Source organism: Heterodontus francisci, unplaced genomic scaffold (genome assembly GCF_036365525.1).
Source record: "Heterodontus francisci isolate sHetFra1 unplaced genomic scaffold, sHetFra1.hap1 HAP1_SCAFFOLD_559, whole genome shotgun sequence".
Classification (NCBI taxonomy): domain Eukaryota; kingdom Metazoa; phylum Chordata; class Chondrichthyes; order Heterodontiformes; family Heterodontidae; genus Heterodontus; species Heterodontus francisci.
In genome coordinates, this window is record NW_027140896.1 from 270,060 (window position 1) to 294,024 (window position 23,965).

The window sequence follows — 23,965 nt, forward strand, 5'->3', positions numbered from 1 at the left end:
TAATCTCTCTGTGCAGGCCATGTCTCCCAGTGCACAGGCCACTGAACACATGACCAGAACTGGAGGACATGTCACTTCCTCGACAGCCTATCACTGATGGCGTTGGCACGGACCTTGCCTGTTTGAATCAAGCAGGCTCTCTGATTACAATCTGAATGCTTTCCACAATATTCACTATCCTGATCTTTCCACCTCCCTGACACTGACTCACTCCGAGCTCCTGTTCACTCCTGGTGCCTCCCTCAGCACTGACCGCCAATACTGAGTGCATACATGATATTCAACTAGAGAGGGCCTCACAGTTCCACATGTTGCTGCAGTCAGGCACTGATGGACAGAAGGTCATTTAGCCCATTGTGCTATGAAATGATACAACACAGTAAATGGAAAAGTCCTGGGGAAAATTGATGTCCAGAGAGATTTGGATGTTCAGGTCCACTGTTCCCTGAAGGTGGCAACGCAGGTAAATAGAGTGGTCAAGAAGGCATACGGCATGCTTTCCTTCATCGGACGAGGTATTGAGTACAAGAGTTGGCAGGTCATGTTACAGTTGTATAGGACTTTGGTTCGGCCACATTTGGAATACTGCGTACAGTTCTGGTCGCCACATTACCAAAAGGATGTGGATGCTTTGGAGAGGGTGCAGAGGAGGTTCACCAGGATGTTGCCTGGTATGGAGGGCGCTAGTTATGAAGAGAGGTTGAGTAGATTAGGATTATTTTCATTAGAAAGACGGAGGTTGAGGGGGGACCTGATTGAGGTGTGTACAAAATCATGAGAGGTATAGACAGGGTGGATAGCAAGAAGCTTTTTCCCAGAGTGGGTGATTCAATTACAAGGGACACGAGTTCAAAGTGAGAGGAGGGAAAAGTTTAGGGGGGATATGCGTGGAAAGTTCTTTACGCAGAGGGTGGTGGGTGTCTGGAACGCGTTGCCAGCGGAGGTCGTAGACGCGGGCACGATAGCGTCTTTTAAGATGTATCTAGACAGATACATGAATGGGCAGGAAGTAGAGATACAGACCCTTAGAAAATAGGCGACAGGTTTAGATAGAGGATCTGATCGGCGCAGGCTTGGAGGGCCGAAGGGCCTGTTCCTGTGCTGTAATTTTCTTTGTTCTTTGTTCTTTGATACGATTCTAGTTCCATTCCCTGAACAGTGTTTGAAGACTTCTGCACTCGAATCTGGTTGCTATGTTATTGATGGCATGACTTTACCTGCTGCTCACTGATACGCTGTTTACACTCTGTCAGCGGCTCTTTGTCGAGTGGTTGTCGGATTTTGTGGATTGTTCGCTTCTCACAGCCCTCGAGCTGCAGTCGAATATCCTTCAGTTGTGTCACATACTTCTTACAATTCAGCTCATCCTGTTCCCCTACAACACAGAGACAGAGAGAGACAAAGAGGTTCAAGGTTGAGCCTGCTCAAAAAGTCTTTACCTCAATCTCCGACCCTCCCAGAAACACCTGTTCACCTGGAACACCAATCAGCGAATTTGGGGAGTGGGTAGGAAAGTGGAATTGAAAGCATAATCAGCCATGATCGTAGTGAATGGTGGAGGGGGAGACAGTGGTGTAGTGGTATGGGACTAGTAACCCAGAGCCCCAGGGTATTGCTCTGGGGACATGGGTTCAAATCCCACACAGCAGGTGGTGAAATTTGAATTCAATTAATAAATCTGGAATTAACAGCTAGTCTAATGGTGACCATGAAACCATTGTCGATTGTTGTAAAAACCCATCTGGTTTATTGATGTCCTTTAGGGAAGGAAATCTGCCGTCCTTACCTGGTCTGGCCTACAGACCCACAGCAATGTGGTTAACTCTTACATGCCCTTTGAAATGGCCTAGCAAAACACTCAGTTCAAGGGCAATTCGGGATGGGCTATAAATGCTGGCCTGGCCTGCGACACCCACATCCCACAAACAAATACAAAAAAACAAGCACGAGAGGCCAAATAGTCTCCGCCTGCTCCTGTTTCTTAGGTACCTCTTTCTGAGCTCCGCTGCAGTTTCTCAAAGTGTTGAATGGTGAGTTTATATTCCCTCTCAATTTGTATCCGGTCATCGGGTCCAAACATGAGCGAATCCTGACTTTCCCTCATGAAATCTTGGTAATGAAGCTCCAGATTTGGCAGAATTTGTTTGTAATCCTCTGGGTTCAAACTTCGAAACTGCAAAATATTGTCGAGGTGTTAGTTAGAGCCCGGGAGGGGAGTGAGTGGGCAAGGGGCAAAAGAGTGAAGGACCAAGGAGTGAGGGCGGTAAGGGAACGAGGATCGAGGGTGAGGAGAAAGGAGTGAGAAAGTGAGGGGTGAGGGAGCAGGAATGAGGGTGCAAGGGAAAGGGGCGAGAGAGCAAGGGTGTGAGGGAAAGGGGCGAGGGTGTGAGGGAGCGAGGGTGTGAGGGAAAGGGGCGAGGGTTGTGAGGGAGCGAGGGTGTCAGGGAGTGAGAGAGTGAGAGTAAGGGGCAAGGGTATGAGAGAGTGAGGGAGTGAGGGGAAGGGGCGAGGGAGTGAGGGGAAGGGGCGGGGGAGCGAGGAGAAGGGGCGAGGGAGCAAAGGTGTCAGTGAGTAGCCAGCCTGGTGTGACTCACGGTGAGCAAGTTCCAGCTGCGGATCTGTTGCATGTCGCGGTTGAGATATAACCAGGGCAGGAGGCTCGTCATGTCAATGTGAACCTGGTGCCAGATGTTAACTATCGTCTGGTGGGTGATTTCCAGCCTGAAAAAACACAGAGAGATCCTCAGTACCAGGCAGAATGTGAGATGACCTGTGCTCCAGAACTTGCGGCACCCCTAGCCAAGCTGTTCCAGTACAGCTACAACACTGGCATCTACCCAGCAATGTGGAAAATTGCCCAGGTATGTCCTGTACACAAAAAGCAGGACAAGTCCAACCCGGCCAATTCCCACCCCATTAGTCTACTCTCAATCATCAGTAAAGTGATGGAAGGTGTCATCGACAGTGCCATCAAGCAGCACCTGATTAGCAATAACCTGCTCAGTGACGTTCAGTTTGGGTTCCGCCAGGGCCAATCAGCTCCTGACCTCATTACAGCCTTGGTTCAAACACGAACAAAAGAGCTGAATTCAAGAGGTGAGGTGAGAGTGACTGCCCTTGACATCAAGGCAGCATTTGACCGAGTATGGCATCAAGGGGCCCTAGCAAAACTGAGGTCAATGGGAATCAGGGGGAAAACCCTCTGCTGGTTGGAGTCATACCTAGTGCAAAGGAAGATGGTTGTGGTTGTTGGAGGTCAAACATCTGAGCTCCAGGACATCACTGCAGGTGTTCCTCAGGGTAGTGTCCTCGGCCCAACCATCTTCAGCTGCTTCATCAATGACCTTCCTTTCATCATAAGGTCAGAAGTGGGGATGTTCACTGATGATTGCACAATGTTCAGCATCATTCACGACTCCTCAAATACTGAAGCAGTCCATGTAGAAATGCAGCAAGACCTGAATAATATCCAGGCTTGGCTGATAAGTGGCAAGTAACATTCGCCTCACACAAGTGCCAGGCAATGACCATCTCCAACAAGAGAGAAGTCAAACCATCTCCCCTTGACATTCAAAGGCATTACGATCACTGAATCCCCCACTATCAACATCCTAGAGGCTACCATTGACCAGAAACTGAACTGGAGTAGCCATATAAATACCGTGGCTACAAGAGCAGGTCAGAGGTGAGTAACTCACCTCCTGACTCCCCAAAGCCTGTCCCACCATCTACAAGGCACAAGTCAGGAATGTGATGGAATACTCTCCACTTGCCCTGGATGGGTGCAGCTCCAACAACACTCAAGAAGCTCGACACCATCCAGGAAAAAGCAGCCCGCTTGATTGGCACCCCCATCTACAAACATTCACTCCCTCCACCACTGGTGCACAGTGACAGCAGTGTGTACCATCTACAAGATGCACTGCAGCAATGCACCAAGGCTCCTTAGACAGCACCTTCCAAACCCCGCGACCCTCTACCACCTCAAAGGACAAGAGCAGCAAATACATGGGAACACCACCACCTGCAAGTTCCCCTCCAAGTCACACACCATCCTGACTTGGAACTATATCGCCGTTCCTTCACTGTCACTGGGTCAAAATCCTGGAACTCCCTTCCTAACTGCACTGTGGGTGTACCTACCCCACATGACTGCAGCGGTTCAAGAAGGCAGCTCACCACCACCTTCACAAGGGGCAATTAGGGATGGGTAATAAATGCTGGTCTGGCCAGTGACACCCACATCCCATGAATGAATAAAAAAAAAGTGTGAGTGTGATACTGAGTGAGTGTGTGCAACAATGTTTGTGTGTGTGACACTGAGTGTGAGTTAATGCTAAGTGATGTTACGGTGTCTGAGGGTACCTGTTCACTGTATCCAGAGCCTCCTTGTTTGCAGGCGGCACGATGAGAAGCAGATAGAGGGGACGAGAGCCTCATTTCCAGATGGACTCACCACCTTCCACACTTCCTGGGCTGAACTGTTGTTCAGCAGAAATATATTCATCAGCTTTGTTCACTGTGATCTGAGGATATTCAAACAACAAACACCCAACCTCAGGATCAATGCTCACTCACATGCAGTCTCTCTCTCTCCTCTCTCTACTCCATCTCTGATCATCTCACACTACTCACCCTCCTCTCTCACACTCTGACTCACTACTCTCTCCACCCACTCTCCGTCTCACACTCACTCTCATCTCTACCACCCCCCTTTCTCACACTCTCTCCATCTTACACTCTCTCTCCTCCCTCCTCTCTCACACTCTCTCTGTCTCACACTCTCTCCACCCACTCTCCGTCTCACACCACTCTCTCTCTCCCCCCCCCCCTCACACTCTCTCCATCTCACACTCTCTCTCCCTCTCTCCCCCCTCTCTCACACTGTCTGCATCTCACACTCTGTCTCTCTCCCCACCTCTCTCTCACTCTCTCTGTCTCACTCTCTCTCTCTCCTCTCTCACAATCTCTCCCTCCCTCTCCTCCCTCTCTCACACTCTTTCTCTCCCTCCTCTCTCACACACACTCTCTCTCTACCCTCTCTCAGGCTCTCTCTCTCCCCCCCCCCCACCTCACACTCACTCTGTTCACTCTGTCTGTCTCTCTCTCTCTCCCCCTTCTCTCTCACTTTCTCCGTCTCACACTCTCTCCCCCCAACTCACAATCTCTCTGTCTCACACTCTCTCTCTCCCCCGCTCACATTCTCTCTCTCCCTCCTCTCACTCTCTCCATCTCACACTCTCTCTCTCCCTCTTCTCACTCTCTCCATCTCACACTCTCTCTCTGTACCCCCTCTCTCACCCTCACTCCAGCTTACACTCTCTCTCTCTACCCCCTCTTTCACACTTTCGCCGTCTCAGACGCTCTCTCTCTACCCCCTCTCTCACCCTCACTCCATCTCACACTCTCTCTCTCTACCCCCTCTTACAGTCTCTCTGTTTCACTCTCTCTTTCTCTCTCTCCTCTCTCACACTATCTCCCTCCCTCACACTCTCTCTCTCTCTCTCCCTCCTCTCTCACACACTCTCTCTCTACCCTCTCTCACGCTCTCTCTCTCCCCACCCCACCCTCTCTCTGTCTCACTCTCTTTCTCCCCCATTTCTCTCACTTTCTCCATTTCACACTCTCTCTCTCTACACCCTCTCTCACCCTCACTCCGTCTCACACTCTCCCCTAACCCACAAGCTCTCTGTCTCACACTCTCTCTCTCTCCCCCACTCACACTCTCTCCATTTCACACACTCTCTCTCCCCCTCCTCTCTCACACTCTCCATCTCTCCCCCGTGTCTCACACTCTCTCCGTCTCACACTCTCTCTCTCCCCCCTCTCTCACACCTCTCTCTACCCCCGCTCTCACACACTCTCTCTGACTCTCTCCGTCTCACACTCTCTCTGACTACCCCCTCTCACACTCTCTCTCTCCCCCTCTTCACACTCTCTCCATCTCAAACTCTCTCTCACCCCACTCACACACCTCTCTCTCTAACTCCGCTCTCACACTCTCTGACTCTCTCCACTCTCACACTCTCTCTCTAACCCCCTCTCACACTCTCTCTCCCCGTCCCTCACACTCCCTACGTTTCACACTCTCTCTCTCCCCACTCACACTCTCTCCATCTCACACCCTCCTCTCACTCTCTCCGTATCACCCTCTCTCTCTACCCCCGCTCTCACACACTCTCTCACCATCCTCTCTCCATCTCACACTCTATCTCTCTATCCCCCTCACACATTCTTTCCCCCTCTCTCAAACTCTCTCTCTCTCCCCCCTCTGTCACACTCCCTCTCTCCCCCCTCTCTCACACCTCTCTCTTACTCTCTCCGTCTCACACTCTCTCTCTATCCCCCCTCACACACTCTCTCCGTCTCTCACACTCTCTCTCTCACCCTCACCCCACTCTCACACTCTCTCCGTCCCACACTCTCTATCCCCCTCTCACACTCTCTCTGTCTCTCACTCTCTCCGTCTCTCACTCACTCTCTCTCTCCCCCCCACCTCACACTCACTCTGTCTGTCTCTCTCTCTCCCTCCTCTCTCTCACTCTCTCCGTCTCACACTCTCTCTCCCCAACTCACACACTCTCTCCCTCCTCTCACTCTCTCCGTGTCACACTCTCTCTCTCACACTCTTCCTCTCTCTCACTCTCTCCATCTCACACTCTCCTCACACTCCTCTCACACTCTCTCCATCTCACACTCTCTCTTTCCCCCTCTCTCACACTCTCTCTCTCTCTCTCTCTCCTCTCTCATGCTTTCTCTCTCCCCCCTCTCACACTCTCTCTCTCCCCGTCCCTCTCACACTCTCTCTGTTTCACACTCTCTCTCTCTACCCTCTCTCACACACTCTCTCTCTCTCCTCTCTCACGCTCTATCTGTTTCACAATCTCTCTACCCTCTTTCTCTCTCCCTCCACTCTCTCACTCTCTCCTCTCTCACACTCTCTCAGTCTCACACATTCTCTCTCCCCGTCTCTCACACTCTCTCCGTCTCGCACTCTCTCTCCTCTCACACTCTCTCCGTCTCACACATTCTCTCTCTCCCCCCGTCTCTCTCACACTGTTTCCGTCTCGCACTCTTTCTCTCCTCTCTCATGCTCTCTCCGTTTCACGCTCCCTTTACTCTCTCTACAACTTTTTAAAAAATCACTCTCTGTCTCTCCTCTCTCTCGTCTAACGCTCTCTCTCTCCCCCCCTCTCTCACGCTCTCTCCGTCACTCTCCCCGTCACTCTGTTACCTCCATCTGTTTGTAGTCACACACCGCCTGTACCAGGAGATTTGCTTTCAGAGGGTGAGCTGGATTTCGAGGCTTCAGCTGAACAATGCTCTTTGCTCTTCTGCTGAGGCCAGTGAGGTGGGATTTGTAATCAGAAAGCTGCTCCTTCTCCTCCTGAAACAGTGACATAAACAGAGCCAATTATTGCAGAGGGGGTACAGGCTGGGGTCAAGGGTCACAGAGAGAGGGGGTACAGGCTGGGGTCAGGGGTCACAGAGCGAGGGGGTACAGGCTGGGGTCAGGGGTCACATGGCGAGAAGGTACAGGCTGGGGTTAGGGGTCACAGAGAGAGGGGGTACAGGCTGGGGTCAGGGGTCACAGAGCGAGGGTGTACAGGCTGGGGTCAGGGGGACACAGAGAGGGGGGTACAGGCTGGTGTCAGGGGTCACAGAGCGAGGGTGTACAGGCTGGGGTCAGGGGGACACAGAGAGGGGGGTACAGGCTGGTGTCAGGGGTCACAGAGCGAGGGGGTACAGGCTGGGGTCAGGGGTCAGACAGGGGGTGTAACAGAGGAGGTGATGGGGTTGTAATGGGGAGGGGCTGTGAGCGGGGAGTGACAGGGAGGGGTTACGGGGGGGGACAGAAGGTGTGTGACGGGGGAGGGGTGACGGGAGAGAGGTGACGGGAGAGGGGTGATGGGAGAGGGGTGACGGAAGGTGTGTGACGGGGAGGGGGGTGACAGAAGAGGGGGGTGACGGGGGAGGGGGTGATGGGGGCCGGGGAGGGGTGATGGGGAGGAGTGACGGGGGAGGGGGTGACGGGGGAGGGGTGACGGAAGAGGGGTGTTGGGGCAGAGGGGTGACGGGGGAGAGGGGTGACGGGGGAGAGGGGTGACGGGGGAGGGGTGACGGGGGAGGGGTGACGGGGGAGGGGTGACGGGAGAGGAGTGACGGGAGAGGAGTGACGGGGGAGGGGTGACGGGGGTTGATGGGGGAGGGGAGACGGGGGAGGAGTGACGGGGGAGGGGAGACGGGGGAGGAGTGACGGGGGAGGGGTGACGGGGGAGGGGTGACGGGGGAGGGGTGACGGGGGAGGGGTGACGGGGGAGGGGTGACAGGAGAGGAGTGACGGGGGAGGGGTGACGGGGGTTGATGGGGGAGGGGAGACGGGGGAGGAGTGACGGGGGAGGGGAGACGGGGGAGGAGTGACGGGGAGGGGTGACGGGGGTTGCTGGGGGAGGGGTGACGGGGAGGGGTGACGGGGAGGGGTGACGGGGAGGGGTGACGGGGGGTTGATGGGGGAGGGGAGACGGGGGAGGAGTGATGGGGGAGGGGAGATGGGGGAGCGGTGACGGGGGAGGGGTGACGGGGGTTGCTGGGGGAGGGGTGACGGGGAGGGGTGACGGGGGAGGGGTGACGGGGGAGGGGTGACGGGGAGGGGTGACGGGGAGGGGTGACGGGGGAGGGGTGACGGGGGGAGGGGTGACGGGGGAGGGGTGACAGGAGAGGAGTGACAGGAGAGGAGTGACGGGGGAGGGGTGACGGGGGTTGATGGGGGAGGGGAGACGGGGGAGGAGTGACGGGGGAGGGGTGACGGGGGAGGGGTGACGGGGGAGGGGTGACGGGGAGGGGTGACGGGGGGTTGATGGGGGAGGGGTGACGGGGGAGGGGTGACGGGGGAGGGGTCAGTTGTCACCTACTATGGAATCCTGTATTAAATCCTCCAGGCGAGTCACAGTTATAGATCGATCGCACGAATATTTCTTCTTTATTGAATCCTGCAACTTCTTCAGGAAATTCTCTGCATCTTTCACGTCTGAGAAATACTGGACAGGGAGATCGGCAAGTGAGATCAAACCAAGCACACATCCCAAAACCCTCCACAGAAACCATTCACATCCACCCGACCCCATTCACAAAATCATACAATGGTTACAGACAGAAGGAGGCCAATCGGCCCATTGTGTCAGTGCCAGCTCTCTGCAAGAGCAACTCAGCTAGTCCCACTCCCCCGCCTTTTCCCCATAGCCCTACAAATTTGTATCTTCAGATATTTATCTAATTCTCTTTTGAAAGCAACGAGTGAAGCTACCTCCACCACACTGTCAGGCAGTGCATTCCAGATCCTAACCACGCACTAGGTGAAATGATTTTTCTCATGTTGCTTCTTTTGCCAATCATCTTAAATCTGAGAACTTGTTCTTGATCCTTTCACGAGTGGGAACAGTTCATTCCTATCTACTCTGTCCAAACACCTCATGATCTTGAATATACCCCAGGCTGTTAAAAGAAGCAAGAGAGGAAATAGCAGTGGGTCTGACCATCATTTTCCAGTCCTCACTGGATACAGGTGTGGTGCTGGAGGATTGGAGAACTGCTAACGTTGTAACTCTGTTTAAAAAGGGAGCGAAGGATAGACTGAATAAGTACAGGCCAGTCAGTCTAACCTCAGTAGCGGGCAAATTGCTGGAATCTATTCTGAGAGACAGGATAAACTGTCACTTAGAAAGGCACAGGTTAATCAAGGATAATCAGCATGGATTTGTTAAGGGAAGATCTTGTTTGACCAACTTGATCAAATTTTTTGAGGAAGTCACAAGAAAGATAGATGAGGGTAGTGCAGTTGATCATAGAATCATAAAAGGTTTACGGCACAGAAAGAGGCCACTTGGCCCATCGTGTCTGTGCCAGCCGAAAAACAATCCACCTATTCTAATCCCACCTTCCAGCATTTGGTTCGTAGCCCTGCAGATTACAGCACTTGAGATGCATATCCAGACTCCTTTTGAATGAGTTGAGGGTTTCTGCCTCAACTACCCTTTCAGGCATTGAGTTCCAGACCCCCCACCACCCTCTGGGTGAAAAAGTTTTTCCTCATCTCCCCTCTAATTTTTCTACCAATCACTTTAAATCTATGCCCCCTCGTCACTGACCTCTCTGCTCAGTTGAATAGACCCTTCACATCCACTCTATCCAGGTCCCTCAAAATTTGTACATTTCAATCAGATCTCCCCTCAGCCTTCTCTGTTCCAAGGAGAATCACAGAATCATTATTCAAGAAGGGTAGCAGGGGTAGACCAGGCAATTACAGGCCGGTAACATTAGTGGTAGGGAAACTATTGGAAAAAATTCTGAAGGACTGGATTAATCTCCACTTGGAGAGGCAGGGATTAATCAGTGATAGTCAGCATGGCTTTGTCAGGGGGAGATCGTGTCTAACTAACTTGATTGAATTTTCCGATGAGGTGACTAAATGTGCAGATGGGGGTAAAACAGTTGATGTAGTCTACATGGACTTCAGTAAGTCTTTTGATAAGGTCCCGCATGGGAGATTGGTCAAGAAGGTGCCCAAGGGATCCAGGGCAATTTGGCAAATTGGATCCAAAATTGGCTCAGTGGCAGGAGGCAGAGGGTGATGGTCGAGGGTTGTTTTTGTGAGTGGAAGCCTGTGACCAGTGGTGTACCACAGAGATCGGTGCTGGGACCCTTGCTGTTTGTAGTGTACATTAATGATTTAGACATGAATACAGGAGGTATGATCAATAAGTTCGCAGATGGCACGAAAATTGGTGGTGTCGTAAATAGTGAGGAGGAGAATATAAGAGCAGGGAGGTTATGATGGAGCTGTATAAAACGCTAGTTAGGCCACAGCTGGAGTACTGTGTACAGTTCTGGTCACCACACTATAGGAAGGATGTGATTGCACTGGAGAGGGTGCAGAGGAGATTCACCAGGATGTTGCCTGGGCTGGAGCATTTCAACTATGAAGAGAGACTGGATAGACTCGGGTTGTTTTCCTTAGAGCAGAGAAGGATGAGGGGGCACATGATTGAGGGATACAAAATTATGAGGGGCATTGATTGGTTAGAGTATAGAACATAGAACATTACAGCGCAGCACAGGCCCTTCGGCCCTCGATTTTGCGCCGACCTGTGAAACCATCTGACCTACACTATTCCATTTTCATCCATATATCTATCCAATGACCACTTAAATGCCCTTAAAGTTGGCGAGTCTACTACTGTTGCAGGCAGGGCGTTCCACGCCCCTACTACTCTCTGAGTAAAGAAACTACCTCTCACATCTGTCCTATATCTATCACCCCTCAACTTGAAGCTATGTCCCCTCGTGTTTGCCATCACCATCCGAGGAAAAAGACTCTCACTATCCACCCTATCTAACCCTCTGATTATCTTATATGTCTCTATTAAGTCACCTCTCCTCCTCCTTCTCTCTAACAAAAACAACCTCAAGTCCCTCAGCCTTTCCTCGTAAGACCTTCCCTCCATACCAGGCAACATCCTAGTAAATCTCCTCTGCACCCTTTCCAAAGCTTCCACATCCTTCTTATAATGCGGTGACCAGAACTGCACGCAATACTCCAGGTGCGGCCGCACCAGAGTTTTGTACAGCTGCAGCATGACCTCGTGGCTCCGAAACTCGATCCCCCTACTAATAAAAGCTAACACACCATATGCCTTCTTAACAGCCCTATTAACCTGGGTGGCAACTTTCAGGGATTTATGTACCTGGACACCAAGATCTCTCTGCTCATCTACACTACCAAGAATCTTCCCATTAGCCCAGTACTCTGCATTCCTGTTACTCCTTCCGAAGTGAATCACCTCACACTTTTCCGCATTAAACTCCATTTGCCATCTCTCAGCCCAGCTCTGCAGCCTATCTATGTCCCTCTGTAACCTACAACATCCTTCGGCACTATCCACAACTCCACCGACCTTAGTGTCATCTGCAAATTTACTAACCCACCCTTCTACACCCTCATCCAGGTCATTTATAAAAATGACAAACAGCAGTGGCCCCAAAACAGATCCTTGCGGTACACCACTAGTAACTAAACTCCAGGATGAACATTTGCCATCAACCACCACCCTCTGTCTTCTTTCAGCTAGCCAATTTCTGATCCAAAGCTCTAAATCACCTTCAATCCCATACTTCCGTATTTTCTGCAATAGCCTACCGTGGGGAACCTTATCAAATGCCTTACTGAAATCCATATACACCACATCCACCGCTTTACCCTCATCCACCTGTTTGGTCACCTTCTCGAAAAACTCAATAAGGTTTGTGAGGCACGACCTACCTTTCACAAAACCGTGCTGACTATCGCAAATGAACTTATTCTTTTCAAGATGATTATAAATCCTGTCTCTTATAACCTTTTCCAACATTTTACCCACAACCGAAGTAAGGCTCACAGGTCTATAATTACCAGGGCTGTCTCTACTCCCCTTCTTGAACAAGGGGACAACATTTGCTATCCTCCAGTCTTCCGGCACTATTCCTGTCGACAATGACGACATAAAGATCAAGGACAAAGGCTCTGCAATCTCCTCCCTGGCTTCCCAGAGAATCCTAGGATAAATCCCATCTGGCCCAGGGGACTTATCTATTTTCACACTTTCCAAAATTGCTAACACCTCCTCCTTGTGAACCTCAATCCCATCTAGCCTAGTAGTCTGTATCTCAGTATTCTCCTCGACAACATTTTCTTTCTCTACTGTAAATACTGACGAAAAATATTCATTTAACACTTCCCCTATCTCCTCTGATTCCACACACAACTTCCCACTACTATCCTTGATTGGCCCTAATCTAACTCTAGTCATTCTTTTATTCCTGATATACCTATAGAAAGCCTTAGGGTTTTCCTTGATCCTATCCGCCAATGACTTAGATTAGGTTAGATAGGAAGAAACATTTTCCCTTAGCGGAGGGATCAATAACCAGGGGGCATAGATTTAAGGGAAGGGGCAGGAGGTTTAGAGGGGATTTGAGGAAAAAAAAAATTCACCCAGAGGGTGGTTGGAATCTGGAACACACTGCCTGAAGGGGTGGTAGAGGCAGGAACTCTCACAACATTTAAGAAGTATTTAGATGAGCACTTGAAACGCCAAAGTATACAAGGCTGCTGGCCAAGTGCTGGAAAATGGGACTAGAATAGTTAGGTGCTTGATGGCCGGCACAGAAACGATGGGCCGAAGGGCCTGTTTCTGTGCTGTATAACTCTATGACTCTAGCATTACAGTGCAGAAGGAGGCCATTCGGCCCATCGTGTCCATACTGGCTCTCTGAAAGAGCAACTTCCTCCGTTCCATTCCCGGTCTTCTCCCCATAACCCTGCACAATCTTCCTTTTCATATAACTGTCTAATTCCCTTTTGAATGCTTCAATTGAACCTGTCTCCACCACGTTCTCAGGCAGCGCATTCCACACCTTATACTCGCTGAGTGAAAAAGTTTTTCCTCATGTCACTTTTGCTTCTCTGACCAAATATTTTAAATCTGAGCCCTCTTGTTCTCGATCCTTTCACGAGTGGGAACAGTTTCTCTCGATCTACTCTGTCCAGACCCCTCATGATTTTGAATACCTCTATCAAATCACCTCTCAGCCTTCTCTTCTCCAAGGAAAACAGTCCTAACTTCTCCAATCTATCTTCATAACTGAAATTCCTCATCCCTGGAACCATTCTCATGAATCTTTTCTGTAATCTCTCCAATGGCCTCACGTCTTTCCTAAAGTGTGGTGCCCAGAACTGGACACAATACTCCAGCTGAGGCTGAAACAGTGTAAGTTCAACATAACTTCCTTGCTCTTGTACTCTATGCCCCTATTAATAAAGCCCAGGATACTGTATGCTTTATTAACCACTCTCTCAACCTGTCCTGCTATCTTAAGAGCCATAGAGAGATACAGCACTGAAACAGGCCCTTCGGCCCAACGAGTCCGCGCCGACAATCAACCACCCATTTATACTAATCCTACATTAATCCCATTTTCCCTCCCACGTCCCCACCTTCCCTCAATTCTCCTACCACCTACCTACACTAGGGGCAATTTTTACAATGGCCTATCTACCTATCAACCCCCAAGTCTTTGGCTGTGGGAGGAAACTGGAGCACCAGGCGGAAACCCGCGCGGTCACAGGGAGAACTTGCAAACTCCACACAGGCAGTACCCAGAATTGAACCCGGGTCCCTGCAGCTGTGAGGCTGCGGTGCTAACCACTGCACCACTGTGCCGCCTTCAATGACTTATACAGCAAGACCTGGACAATATCCAGGCTTGGGCTGATAAGTGGCAAGTAACATTCGCCCCACACAAGTGCCAGGCAATGACCATCTCCAACAAGAGAGAATCTAACCATCTCCCCTTGACATTCAATGGCATTACCATCGCTGAATCCCCCACTATCAACATCCTAGGGGTTACCATTGACCAGAAACTGAACTGGAGTAGTTATATAAATACCGTGGCTACAAGAGCAGGTCAGAGGCTAGGAATCCTGCAGTGAGTAACTCACCTCCTGACTCCCCAAAGCCTGTCCACCATCTACAAGGCACAAGTCAGGAGTGTGATGGAATACTCTCCACTTGCCTGGATGGGTGCAGCTCCAACAACACTCAAGAAGCTCGACATCATCCAGGACAAAGCAACTTGCTTGATTGGCACCCCATCTACAAACATTCACTCCCTCCACCACCAACGCACAGTGGCAGCAGTGTGTACCATCTACAAAATACACTGCATCAACGCACCAAGGCTCCTTAAACAGCACCTTCCAAACCCATGGCCTCTACCAACCAGAAGGACAAGGACAGCAGACACATGGGAACACCACCACCTGCAAGTTCCCCTCCAAGTCACACACCATCCTGACTTGGAACTATATCACCGTTCCTTCACTGTCGCTGGGTCAAAATCCTGGAACTCCCTTCCTAACAGCACTGTGGGTGTCCCTACCCCACATGGACTGCAGCTGTTCAAGAAGGCAGCTCACCACCACCTTCTCAAGGGCAATTAGGGATGGGCAATAAATACTGGCCTAGCCAGTGACGCCCACATCCCATGAAACAAATATTAAAAAAAATACACCCAGGTCCCTCTCCTCCGCACCCCCTTTAGAATTGTACCCTTTATTCTATATTGTCTCCATGTTCTTCCTACCAAAATGAATCACTTCACATTTCTCTGCATTGAACTTCATCTGCCACCTGTCTGCCCATTCCACCAACTTGTTTGTGTCCTTTTGAAGTTCTACACTATCCTCCTCAAAGTTCGCAATGCTTCCAAGTTTTGCATCATCTGCAAATTTTGAAATGGTGCCCTGTACACCAAGGTCTAGGTCATTAATATATATCAGGAAAGCAAGGGTCCCAACCCTGATCCCTGGGGAACTCCACTACAAACCTTCCTCCAGCCTGAAAAACATCCATTAACCACTACTCTTTGTTTCCTGTCACTCAGCCAAATCCATATCCATGTTGCCACCATCCCTTTTATTCCATGAGCTTTAATTTTGCTCACAAGTCTGTTGTGTGGCACTGTATCAAACGCCTTTTGAAAGTCCATGTACACTACATCAACAGCATTGCCCTCATCAACCCTTTCTGTTACCTCCTCAAAAAACTCTAGCAAGTTAGTTAAACATGATTTTCCCTTAACAAATCCATGCTGGCTTTCCTTATTTAACTCGCATTTGTCCATGTGACAGATAATTTTGTCCCGGATTCTTGTTTCTCAAAGCTTTCCCACCACTGAAGTTAAACAGACTGGCCTGTAGTTGCTGGGCTTATCGTTACACCCTTTTTTGAATAAAGGTGTAACATTTGCAATTCTCCAGTCCTCTGGCACCAACCCTTTGTCTAAGGAAGACTGGAAAATTATGGCCACTGCCTCTGCAATTTCCACCCTCACTTCCCTCAGTATCCTTGGATGCATCTCATCCGGTCCTGGTGATTTATTCACTTTAAGTACAGACAGCCTATCTAATACTTCCTCTTTATTAATTTTAGCCCAAACAGTGTTTCAGCTACCTCCATTTTCGTGATGACTTTGGCAGCATCTTCTCCCCGTCACACACCCTTGTCACATGCCATCTTGAATCCCCTCCTCCCTGAACTCTGAACCACAAACAACCTTCATTCTGTCATGCCTCAAATCTCCTCACTACCAAATATCCGGTATCCAGTCTCATCCAATAACCCACAGCTCAAAACATATGAATTTTCCTGCCCTAAAATCACCATCAACCTCCTTTGAACAGAATCTTCCTTCACAACAAACCCAGCGACTCTCCTGTGAATCCCTCAAAAATCCATCAGTCTCGCCAATCCCAATCATGAATTATAATCCCAATTGCCAATCGCAATCAACAATCCCATTCTCAATCGCTAATCCCAATCATCAACCATCATTCCCAATCATCAATCCCAATCGTCAATCCCAATCATCAATTCCAATCCCAATCATCATTCCCAATCGTCAATCCCAATCGTTAATCCCAATCATCAATTCCAATCCCAATCATCAATCCCAATCGTCAATCCCAATCATCAATCGCCAATCGCAATCATCAATCCCAATCATCAATCCCAATCGCTAATCCCAATCATCAATCCCAATCGCTAATCCCAATCATCAATCCCAATCGTCAATCCCAATCATCAATCGCCAATCGCAATCATCATTCCCAACCATCAATCCCAATCGTTAATCCCAATCATCAATTCCAATCCCAATCATCAATTCCAATCCCAATCGTCAATCCCAATCATCAATCGCCAATCGCAATCATCATTCCCAATCATCAATCCCAATCGTCAATCCCAATCATCAATCGCCAATCGCAATCATCAATCCCAATCATCAATCCCAATCGCTAATCCCAATCATCAATCCCAATCGCTAATCCCAATCATCAATCCCAATCGTCAATCCCAATCATCAATCGCCAATCGCAATCATCAATCGTCATTCCCAATCGTCATTCCCAATCGTCAATCCCAATCGTCAATCCCAATCCCAATCGTCAATCCCAATCGTCAATCCCAATCATCAATCGCCAATCGCAATCATCAATCGTCAATCCCAATCATCAATTCCAATCCCAATCGCTAATCCCAATCAAGTCCAATCCTAATCATCCATCCCAATCATCAACCCCAATCATAAATCCCAATCCCAATCGATAATCCAACCCCAATCATCAATCCCAATCGCCAATCCCAATCATCAATCCCAATCGCCAATCCCAATCATCAATTCCAATCCCAATTGCCAATCCCAATTATCAATCCCAATCACCAATCGTCAATCCCAATCGCCAATGCCAATCCCCGATCGCCAATCCTAAATCCCAATCGCGAATCCCAAATCCCAATTGCCAATCACCAATACCAATTCCAATCATCAATCCCAATTGCCAACGCCAATCCCCGATCGCCAATCCTAATTCCCAACCACCAATCCCAAATCCAAATCCCAAACACCAATCCCATTCGCCCATTTTCCTGTAGAATTTCAGCAGCTGAACTGAGGGCTTCAGAATGGAACCCGGCCACCCCTCCCACTCACCCTCCCCCCTCCAACATTCATGCTCCCCGACCGCACTCACCCTCCCCCACCCCATTCACCTTCCCCTCCAACATTCACCCTCCCCGACCGTACTCACCCTCATCCCACTCACCCTCCCCTCCAACATTCACCCTCCCCCACCCTCCCTGATCCAACTCACCCTCCCCCACCCCATTCACCCTCCCCTACAACACTCACCCACCCACACCCTCCCCGACTCCACTCACCCTCGCCTCCCCATTCACCCTCCCCTCCAACACTCACCCACCCACACCCTCCCCGACCCCACTCAGCCTCCCCCACCGTCCGCAATCGCACTCACCCTCCCCTCCAACAATCACTGTCCAACACCCTCCCGGACCTCACTCACCCTCCCCCCACTACCACCTCAACACCAATAACCCTACCAGCCCTCCCCGACCCCACTCACCCTCCCCCACCCTCTCCAATCGCTCCCACTCGTCCCCACCATCTGTGACCTAACATGCACCAAAATACGTCCCTCCCTCACCCTCCCCGATCCCTCCTCCAACTCACCCATACATCTGCCCATGCCCTGCCCCATCCACCCCCTGCCCCAAACGATAAACCCAAGCATATAAATCTTCCCCAAAGCAGCTGAATATGTAAGTGTGCTCGCTGCCACATCGCGTGCATTCTCTGTACCTGGAAATACGCAGTGTTCTCCTTCAGATGAGCCTCAATACAACAGCACAACTGCAGAATCCAGCTCCACTGTGTCTGGAGAGCAGCCATGAAGGCCTAGGAAACAGGAGAGAGTGACAGTGTGAAACTCGAGAGAGTGACAGTATGAAACAGGAGGGAGTGACAGTGTGAAAGAGGAGAGAGTGACAGTGTGAAACTCGAGAGAGTGACAGTGTGAAACAGGAGAGAGTGACAGTGTGAAACAGGAGAGAGTGACAGTGTGAAACTCGAGAGAGTGACAGTGTGAAACAGGAGAGAGTGACAGTGTGAAACAGGAGAGAGTGACAGTGTGAAACAGGAGAGAGTGACAGTGTGAAACTTGAGAGAGTGACAGTGTGAAACAGGAGAGAGTGACAGTCTGAAACAGGAGAGAGTGACAGTGTGAAACCCGAGAGAGTGACAGTGTGAAACAGGAGAGAGTGACAGAGTGAAACAGGAGAGAGTGACAGTGTGAAAGAGGAGAGAGTGACAATGTGAAACTCGAGAGAGTGACAGTGTGAAACTCGAGAGAGTGACAGTGTGAAACAGGAGAGAGTGACAGTGTGAAACAGGAGAGAGTGACAGTGTGAAACGCGAGAGAGTGACAGTGTGAAAGAGGAGAGAGTGACAGTGTGAAACAGGAGAGAGTGACAGTGTGAAACAGGAGAGAGTGACAGTGTGAAACTCGAGAGAGTAACAGTGTGAAACAGGAGAGAGTGACAGTGTGAAACAGGAGAGAGTGACAGTGTGAAACTCGAGAGAGAGTGACAGTGTGAAACAGGAGAGAGTGACAGCATGAAATAGGAGAGTGTGACAGTGTGAAACAGGAGAGAGTGACAGTATGAAACAGGAGAGAGTGACAGTGTGAAACAGGAGAGAGTGACAGTGTGAAACAGGAGAGAGTGACAGTGTGAAACACAAGAGAGTGACAGTGTGAAACAGGTGAGAGTGACAGTGTGAAACTCGAGAGAGTGACAGTGTGAAACTCGAGAGAGTGACAGCATGAAATAGGAGAGTGTGACATTGTGAAACAGGAGAGAGTGACAGTGTGAAACAGGAGAGAGTGACAGCGTGAAACAGGAGGGAGTGACAGTGTGAAACAGGAGAGAATGACAGTGTGAAACAGGAGAGAGTGACAGTGTGAAACAGGAGAGAGTGACAGCGTGAAACAGGAGGGAGTGACAGTGTGAAACAGGAGACAGTGACAGTGTGAAACAGGAGAGAATGACAGTGTGAAACTCGAGAGAGTGACAGTGTGAAACAGGAGAGAGTGACAGTGTGAAACAGGAGAGAGTGGCAGTGTGAAACAGGAGAGAGTGACAGCGTGAAACAGGAGAGAGTGACAGCGAGAAACTCGAGAGAGTGACAGTTTGAAAAAGGTGAGAGTGACAGTTTGAAACAGGAGAGAGTGACAGTGTGAAACTCGAGAGAGTGACAGTGTGAAACAGGTGAGAGTGACAGTGTGAAACTCGAGAGAGTGACAGCATGAAATAGGAGAGAGTGACAGTGTGAAACAGGAGAGAGTGACAGTGTGAAACAGGAGAGTGTGACAGTGTGAAACAGGAGAGAGTGACAGTGTGAAACAGGAGAGAGTGACAGTGTGAAACAGGTGAGAGTGACAGTGTGAAACTCGAGAGAGTGACAGCATGAAATAGGAGAGTGTGACAGTGTGAAACAGGAGAGAGTGACAGTGTGAAACAGTAGAGAGTGACAGCGTGAAACAGGAGGGAGTGACAGCGTGAAACAGGAGGGAGTGACAGTGTGAAACAGGAGACAGTGACAGTGTGAAACAGGAGAGAATGACAGTGTGAAACAGGAGAGAGTGACAGCGTGAAACAGGAGAGAGTGACAGCGTGAAACAGGAGGGAGTGACAGCGTGAAACAGGAGGGAGTGACAGTGTGAAACAGGAGAGAGTGACAGTGTGAAACAGGAGAGAGTGACAGTGTGAAACTCGAGAGAGTGACAGTGTGAAACAGGAGAGAATGACAGTGTGAAACAGGAGAGAGTGACAGTGTGAAACAGGAGAGTGTGACAGTGTGAAACAGGAGAGAGTGACAGCATGAAATAGGAGTGTGACAGTGTGAAACAGGAGAGAGTGACAGTGTGAAACAGGAGAGAGTGACAGTGTGAAAGAGGAGAGAGTGACAGTGTGAAACACGAGAGAGTGACAGTGTGAAAAAGGTGAGAGTGACAGTGTGAAACAGGAGAGAGTGACAGTGTGAAACTCGAGAGAGTGACAGTGTGAAAAAGGTGAGAGTGACAGTGTGAAACAGGAGAGAGTGACAGTGTGAAACTCGAGAGAGTGACAGTGTGAAAAAGGTGAGAGTGACAGTGTGAAACAGGAGAGAGTGACAGCATGAAATAGGAGAGTGTGACAGTGTGAAACAGGAGAGAGTGACAGTGTGAAACAGGAGAGAGTGACAGTGTGAAAGAGGAGAGAGAGACAGTGTCAAACACGAGAGAGTGACAGTGTGAAACAGGAGAGAGTGACAGCGTGAAACAGGAGAGAGTGACAGTGTGTAACAGAAGAGAGTGACAGTGTGAAACACGAGAGAGTGACAGTGTGAAACAGGAGAGAGTGACAGTGTGAAACAGGAGAGAGTGACAGCGTGAAACAGGAGAGAGTGACAGTGTGTAACAGAAGAGAGTGACAGTGTGAAACAGGAGAGAGTGACAGCGTGAAACAGGAGAGAGTGACAGTGTGTAACAGAAGAGAGTGACAGTGTGAAACAGGAGAGAGTGACAGTGTGAAACAGGAGAGAGTGACAGCGTGAAACAGGAGAGAGTGACAGTGTGTAACAGAAGAGAGTGACAGTGTGAAACACGAGAGAGTGACAGTGTAAAACTCGAGAGAGTGACAGTGTGAAAAAGGTGAGAGTGACAGTGTGAAACAGGAGAGAGTGACAGTGTGAAACTCGAGAGAGTGACAGTGTGAAAAAGGTGAGAGTGACAGTGTGAAACAGGAGAGAGTGACAGTGTGAAACTCGAGAGAGTGACAGTGTGAAAAAGGTGAGAGTGACAGTGTGAAACAGGAGAGAGTGACAGTGTGAAACACGAGAGAGTGACAGTGTGAAAAAGGTGAGAGTGACAGTGTGAAACAGGAGAGAGTGACAGCATGAAATAGGAGAGTGTGACAGTGTGAAACAGGAGAGAGTGACAGTGTGAAACAGGAGAGAGTGACAGTGTGAAAGAGGAGAGAGAGACAGTGTCAAACACGAGAGAGTGACAGTGTGAAACAGGAGAGAGTGACAGCGTGAAACAGGAGAGAGTGACAGTGTGTAACAGAAGAGAGTGACAGTGTGAAACACGAGAGAGTGACAGTGTGAAACAGGAGAGAGTGACAGTGTGAAACAGGAGAGAGTGACAGCGTGAAACAGGAGAGAGTGACAGTGTGTAACAGAAGAGAGTGACAGTGTGAAACAGGAGAGAGTGACAGCGTGAAACAGGAGAGAGTGACAGTGTGTAACAGAAGAGAGTGACAGTGTGAAACAGGAGAGAGTGACAGTGTGAAACAGGAGAGAGTGACAGCGTGAAACAGGAGAGAGTGACAGTGTGTAACAGAAGAGAGTGACAGTGTGAAACACGAGAGAGTGACAGTGTAAAACTCGAGAGAGTGACAGTGTGAAAAAGGTGAGAGTGACAGTGTGAAACAGGAGAGAGTGACAGTGTGAAACTCGAGAGAGTGACAGTGTGAAAAAGGTGAGAGTGACAGTGTGAAACAGGAGAGAGTGACAGTGTGAAACTCGAGAGAGTGACAGTGTGAAACTCGAGAGAGTGACAGTGTGAAACAGGAGAGAGTGACAGTGTGAAACAGAAGAGAGTGACAGTGTGAAACAGGAGGGAGTGACAGCGTGAAACAGGAGGGAGTGACAGCGTGAAACAGGAGGGAGTGACAGTGTGAAACAGGAGAGAGTGACAGTGTGAAACTCGAGAGAGTGACAGTGTGAAACAGGAGAGAGTGACAGTGTGAAACAGGAGAGAGTGACAGTGTGAAACTCGAGAGAGTGACAGTGTGAAACAGGAGAGAGTGACAGCATGAAATAGGAGAGTGTGACAGTGTGAAACAGGAGAGAGTGACAGTGTGAAACAGGAGAGAGTGACAGTGTGAAACAGGAGAGAGTGACAGTGTGAAACACACGAGAGTGACAGTGTGAAACACACGAGAGTGACAGTGTGAAACAGGTGAGAGTGACAGTGTGAAACTCGAGAGAGTGACAGCATGAAATAGGAGAGTGTGACAGTGTGAAACAGGAGAGAGTGACCGTGTGAAACAGGAGAGAGTGACAGCGTGAAACAGGAGGGAGTGACAGTGTGAAACAGGAGAGAATGACAGTGTGAAACTCGAGAGAGTGACAGTGTGAAACAGGAGAGAGTGACAGTGTGAAACAGGAGAGAATGACAGTGTGAAACAGGAGAGAGTGACAGTGTGAAACAGGAGAGAGTGACAGCGTGAAACAGGAGGGAGTGACAGTGTGAAACAGGAGAGAATGACAGTGTGAAACTCGAGAGAGTGACAGTGTGAAACAGGAGAGAGTGACAGTGTGAAACAGGAGAGAGTGGCAGTGTGAAACAGGAGAGAGTGACAGCGTGAAACAGGAGAGAGTGACAGCGTGAAACAGGAGAGAGTGACAGTGTGTAACAGAAGAGAGTGACAGTGTGAAACTCGAGAGAGTGACAGTGTGAAAAAGGTGAGAGTGACAGTTTGAAACAGGATAGAGTGACAGTGTGAAACTCGAGAGAGTGACAGTGTGAAACAGGTGAGAGTGACAGCATGAAATAGGAGAGTGTGACAGTGTGAAACAGGAGAGAGTGACAGTGTGAAACAGGAGAGAGTGACAGCATGAAATAGGAGAGTGTGACAGTGTGAAACAGGAGAGAGTGACAGTGTGAAACAGGAGAGAGTGACAGTGTGAAACAGGAGAGTGTGACAGTGTGAAACAGGAGAGAGTGACAGTGTGAAACAGAAGAGAGTGACAGTGTGAAACAGGAGAGAGTGACAGTGTGAAACAGAAGAGAGTGACAGTGTGAAACAGAAGAGAGTGACAGTGTGAAACTCGAGAGAGTGACAGTGTGAAACAGGTGAGAGTGACAGTGTGAAACTCGAAAGAGTGACAGCATGAAATAGGAGAGTGTGACAGTGTGAAACAGGAGAGAGTGACAGTGTGAAACAGGAGAGAGTGACAGCATGAAACAGGAGGGAGTGACAGCGTGAAACAGGAGGGAGTGACAGTGTGAAACAGGAGACAGTGACAGTGTGGAACAGGAGAGAATGACAGCATGAAATAGGAGAGTGTGACAGTGTGAAACAGGAGAGAGTGACAGTGTGAAACAGGAGAGAGTGACAGTGTGAAACAGGAGAGTGTGACAGTGTGAAACAGGAGAGAGTGACAGTGTGAAACAGAAGAGAGTGACAGTGTGAAACTCGAGAGAGTGACAGTGTGAAACAGGTGAGAGTGACAGTGTGAAACAGGTGAGAGTGACAGCATGAAATAGGAGAGTGTGACAGTGTGAAACAGGAGAGAGTGACAGTGTGAAACAGGAGAGAGTGACAGCATGAAATAGGAGAGTGTGACAGTGTGAAACAGGAGAGAGTGACAGTGTGAAACAGGAGAGAGTGACAGTGTGAAACAGGAGAGTGTGACAGTGTGAAACAGGAGAGAGTGACAGTGTGAAACAGAAGAGAGTGACAGT

General features: G+C 49.7%; 1 protein-coding gene across 1 annotated transcript in view; it reads right to left on the reverse strand.

The window, feature by feature from the left end:
• Nucleotides 1–23,965, reverse strand: part of LOC137361344 (plectin-like) — a 628,221-nt gene that overhangs the window by 150,727 nt on the left and 453,529 nt on the right. Inside the window, 9 exon segments of the mRNA XM_068026237.1 lie at nt 1,218–1,375; nt 1,990–2,173; nt 2,595–2,721; nt 4,366–4,409; nt 4,412–4,448; nt 4,450–4,526; nt 7,235–7,387; nt 8,913–9,038; nt 18,256–18,351. Of these exon segments, the coding sequence (XP_067882338.1) occupies nt 1,218–1,375; nt 1,990–2,173; nt 2,595–2,721; nt 4,366–4,409; nt 4,412–4,448; nt 4,450–4,526; nt 7,235–7,387; nt 8,913–9,038; nt 18,256–18,351 (1,002 nt within the window).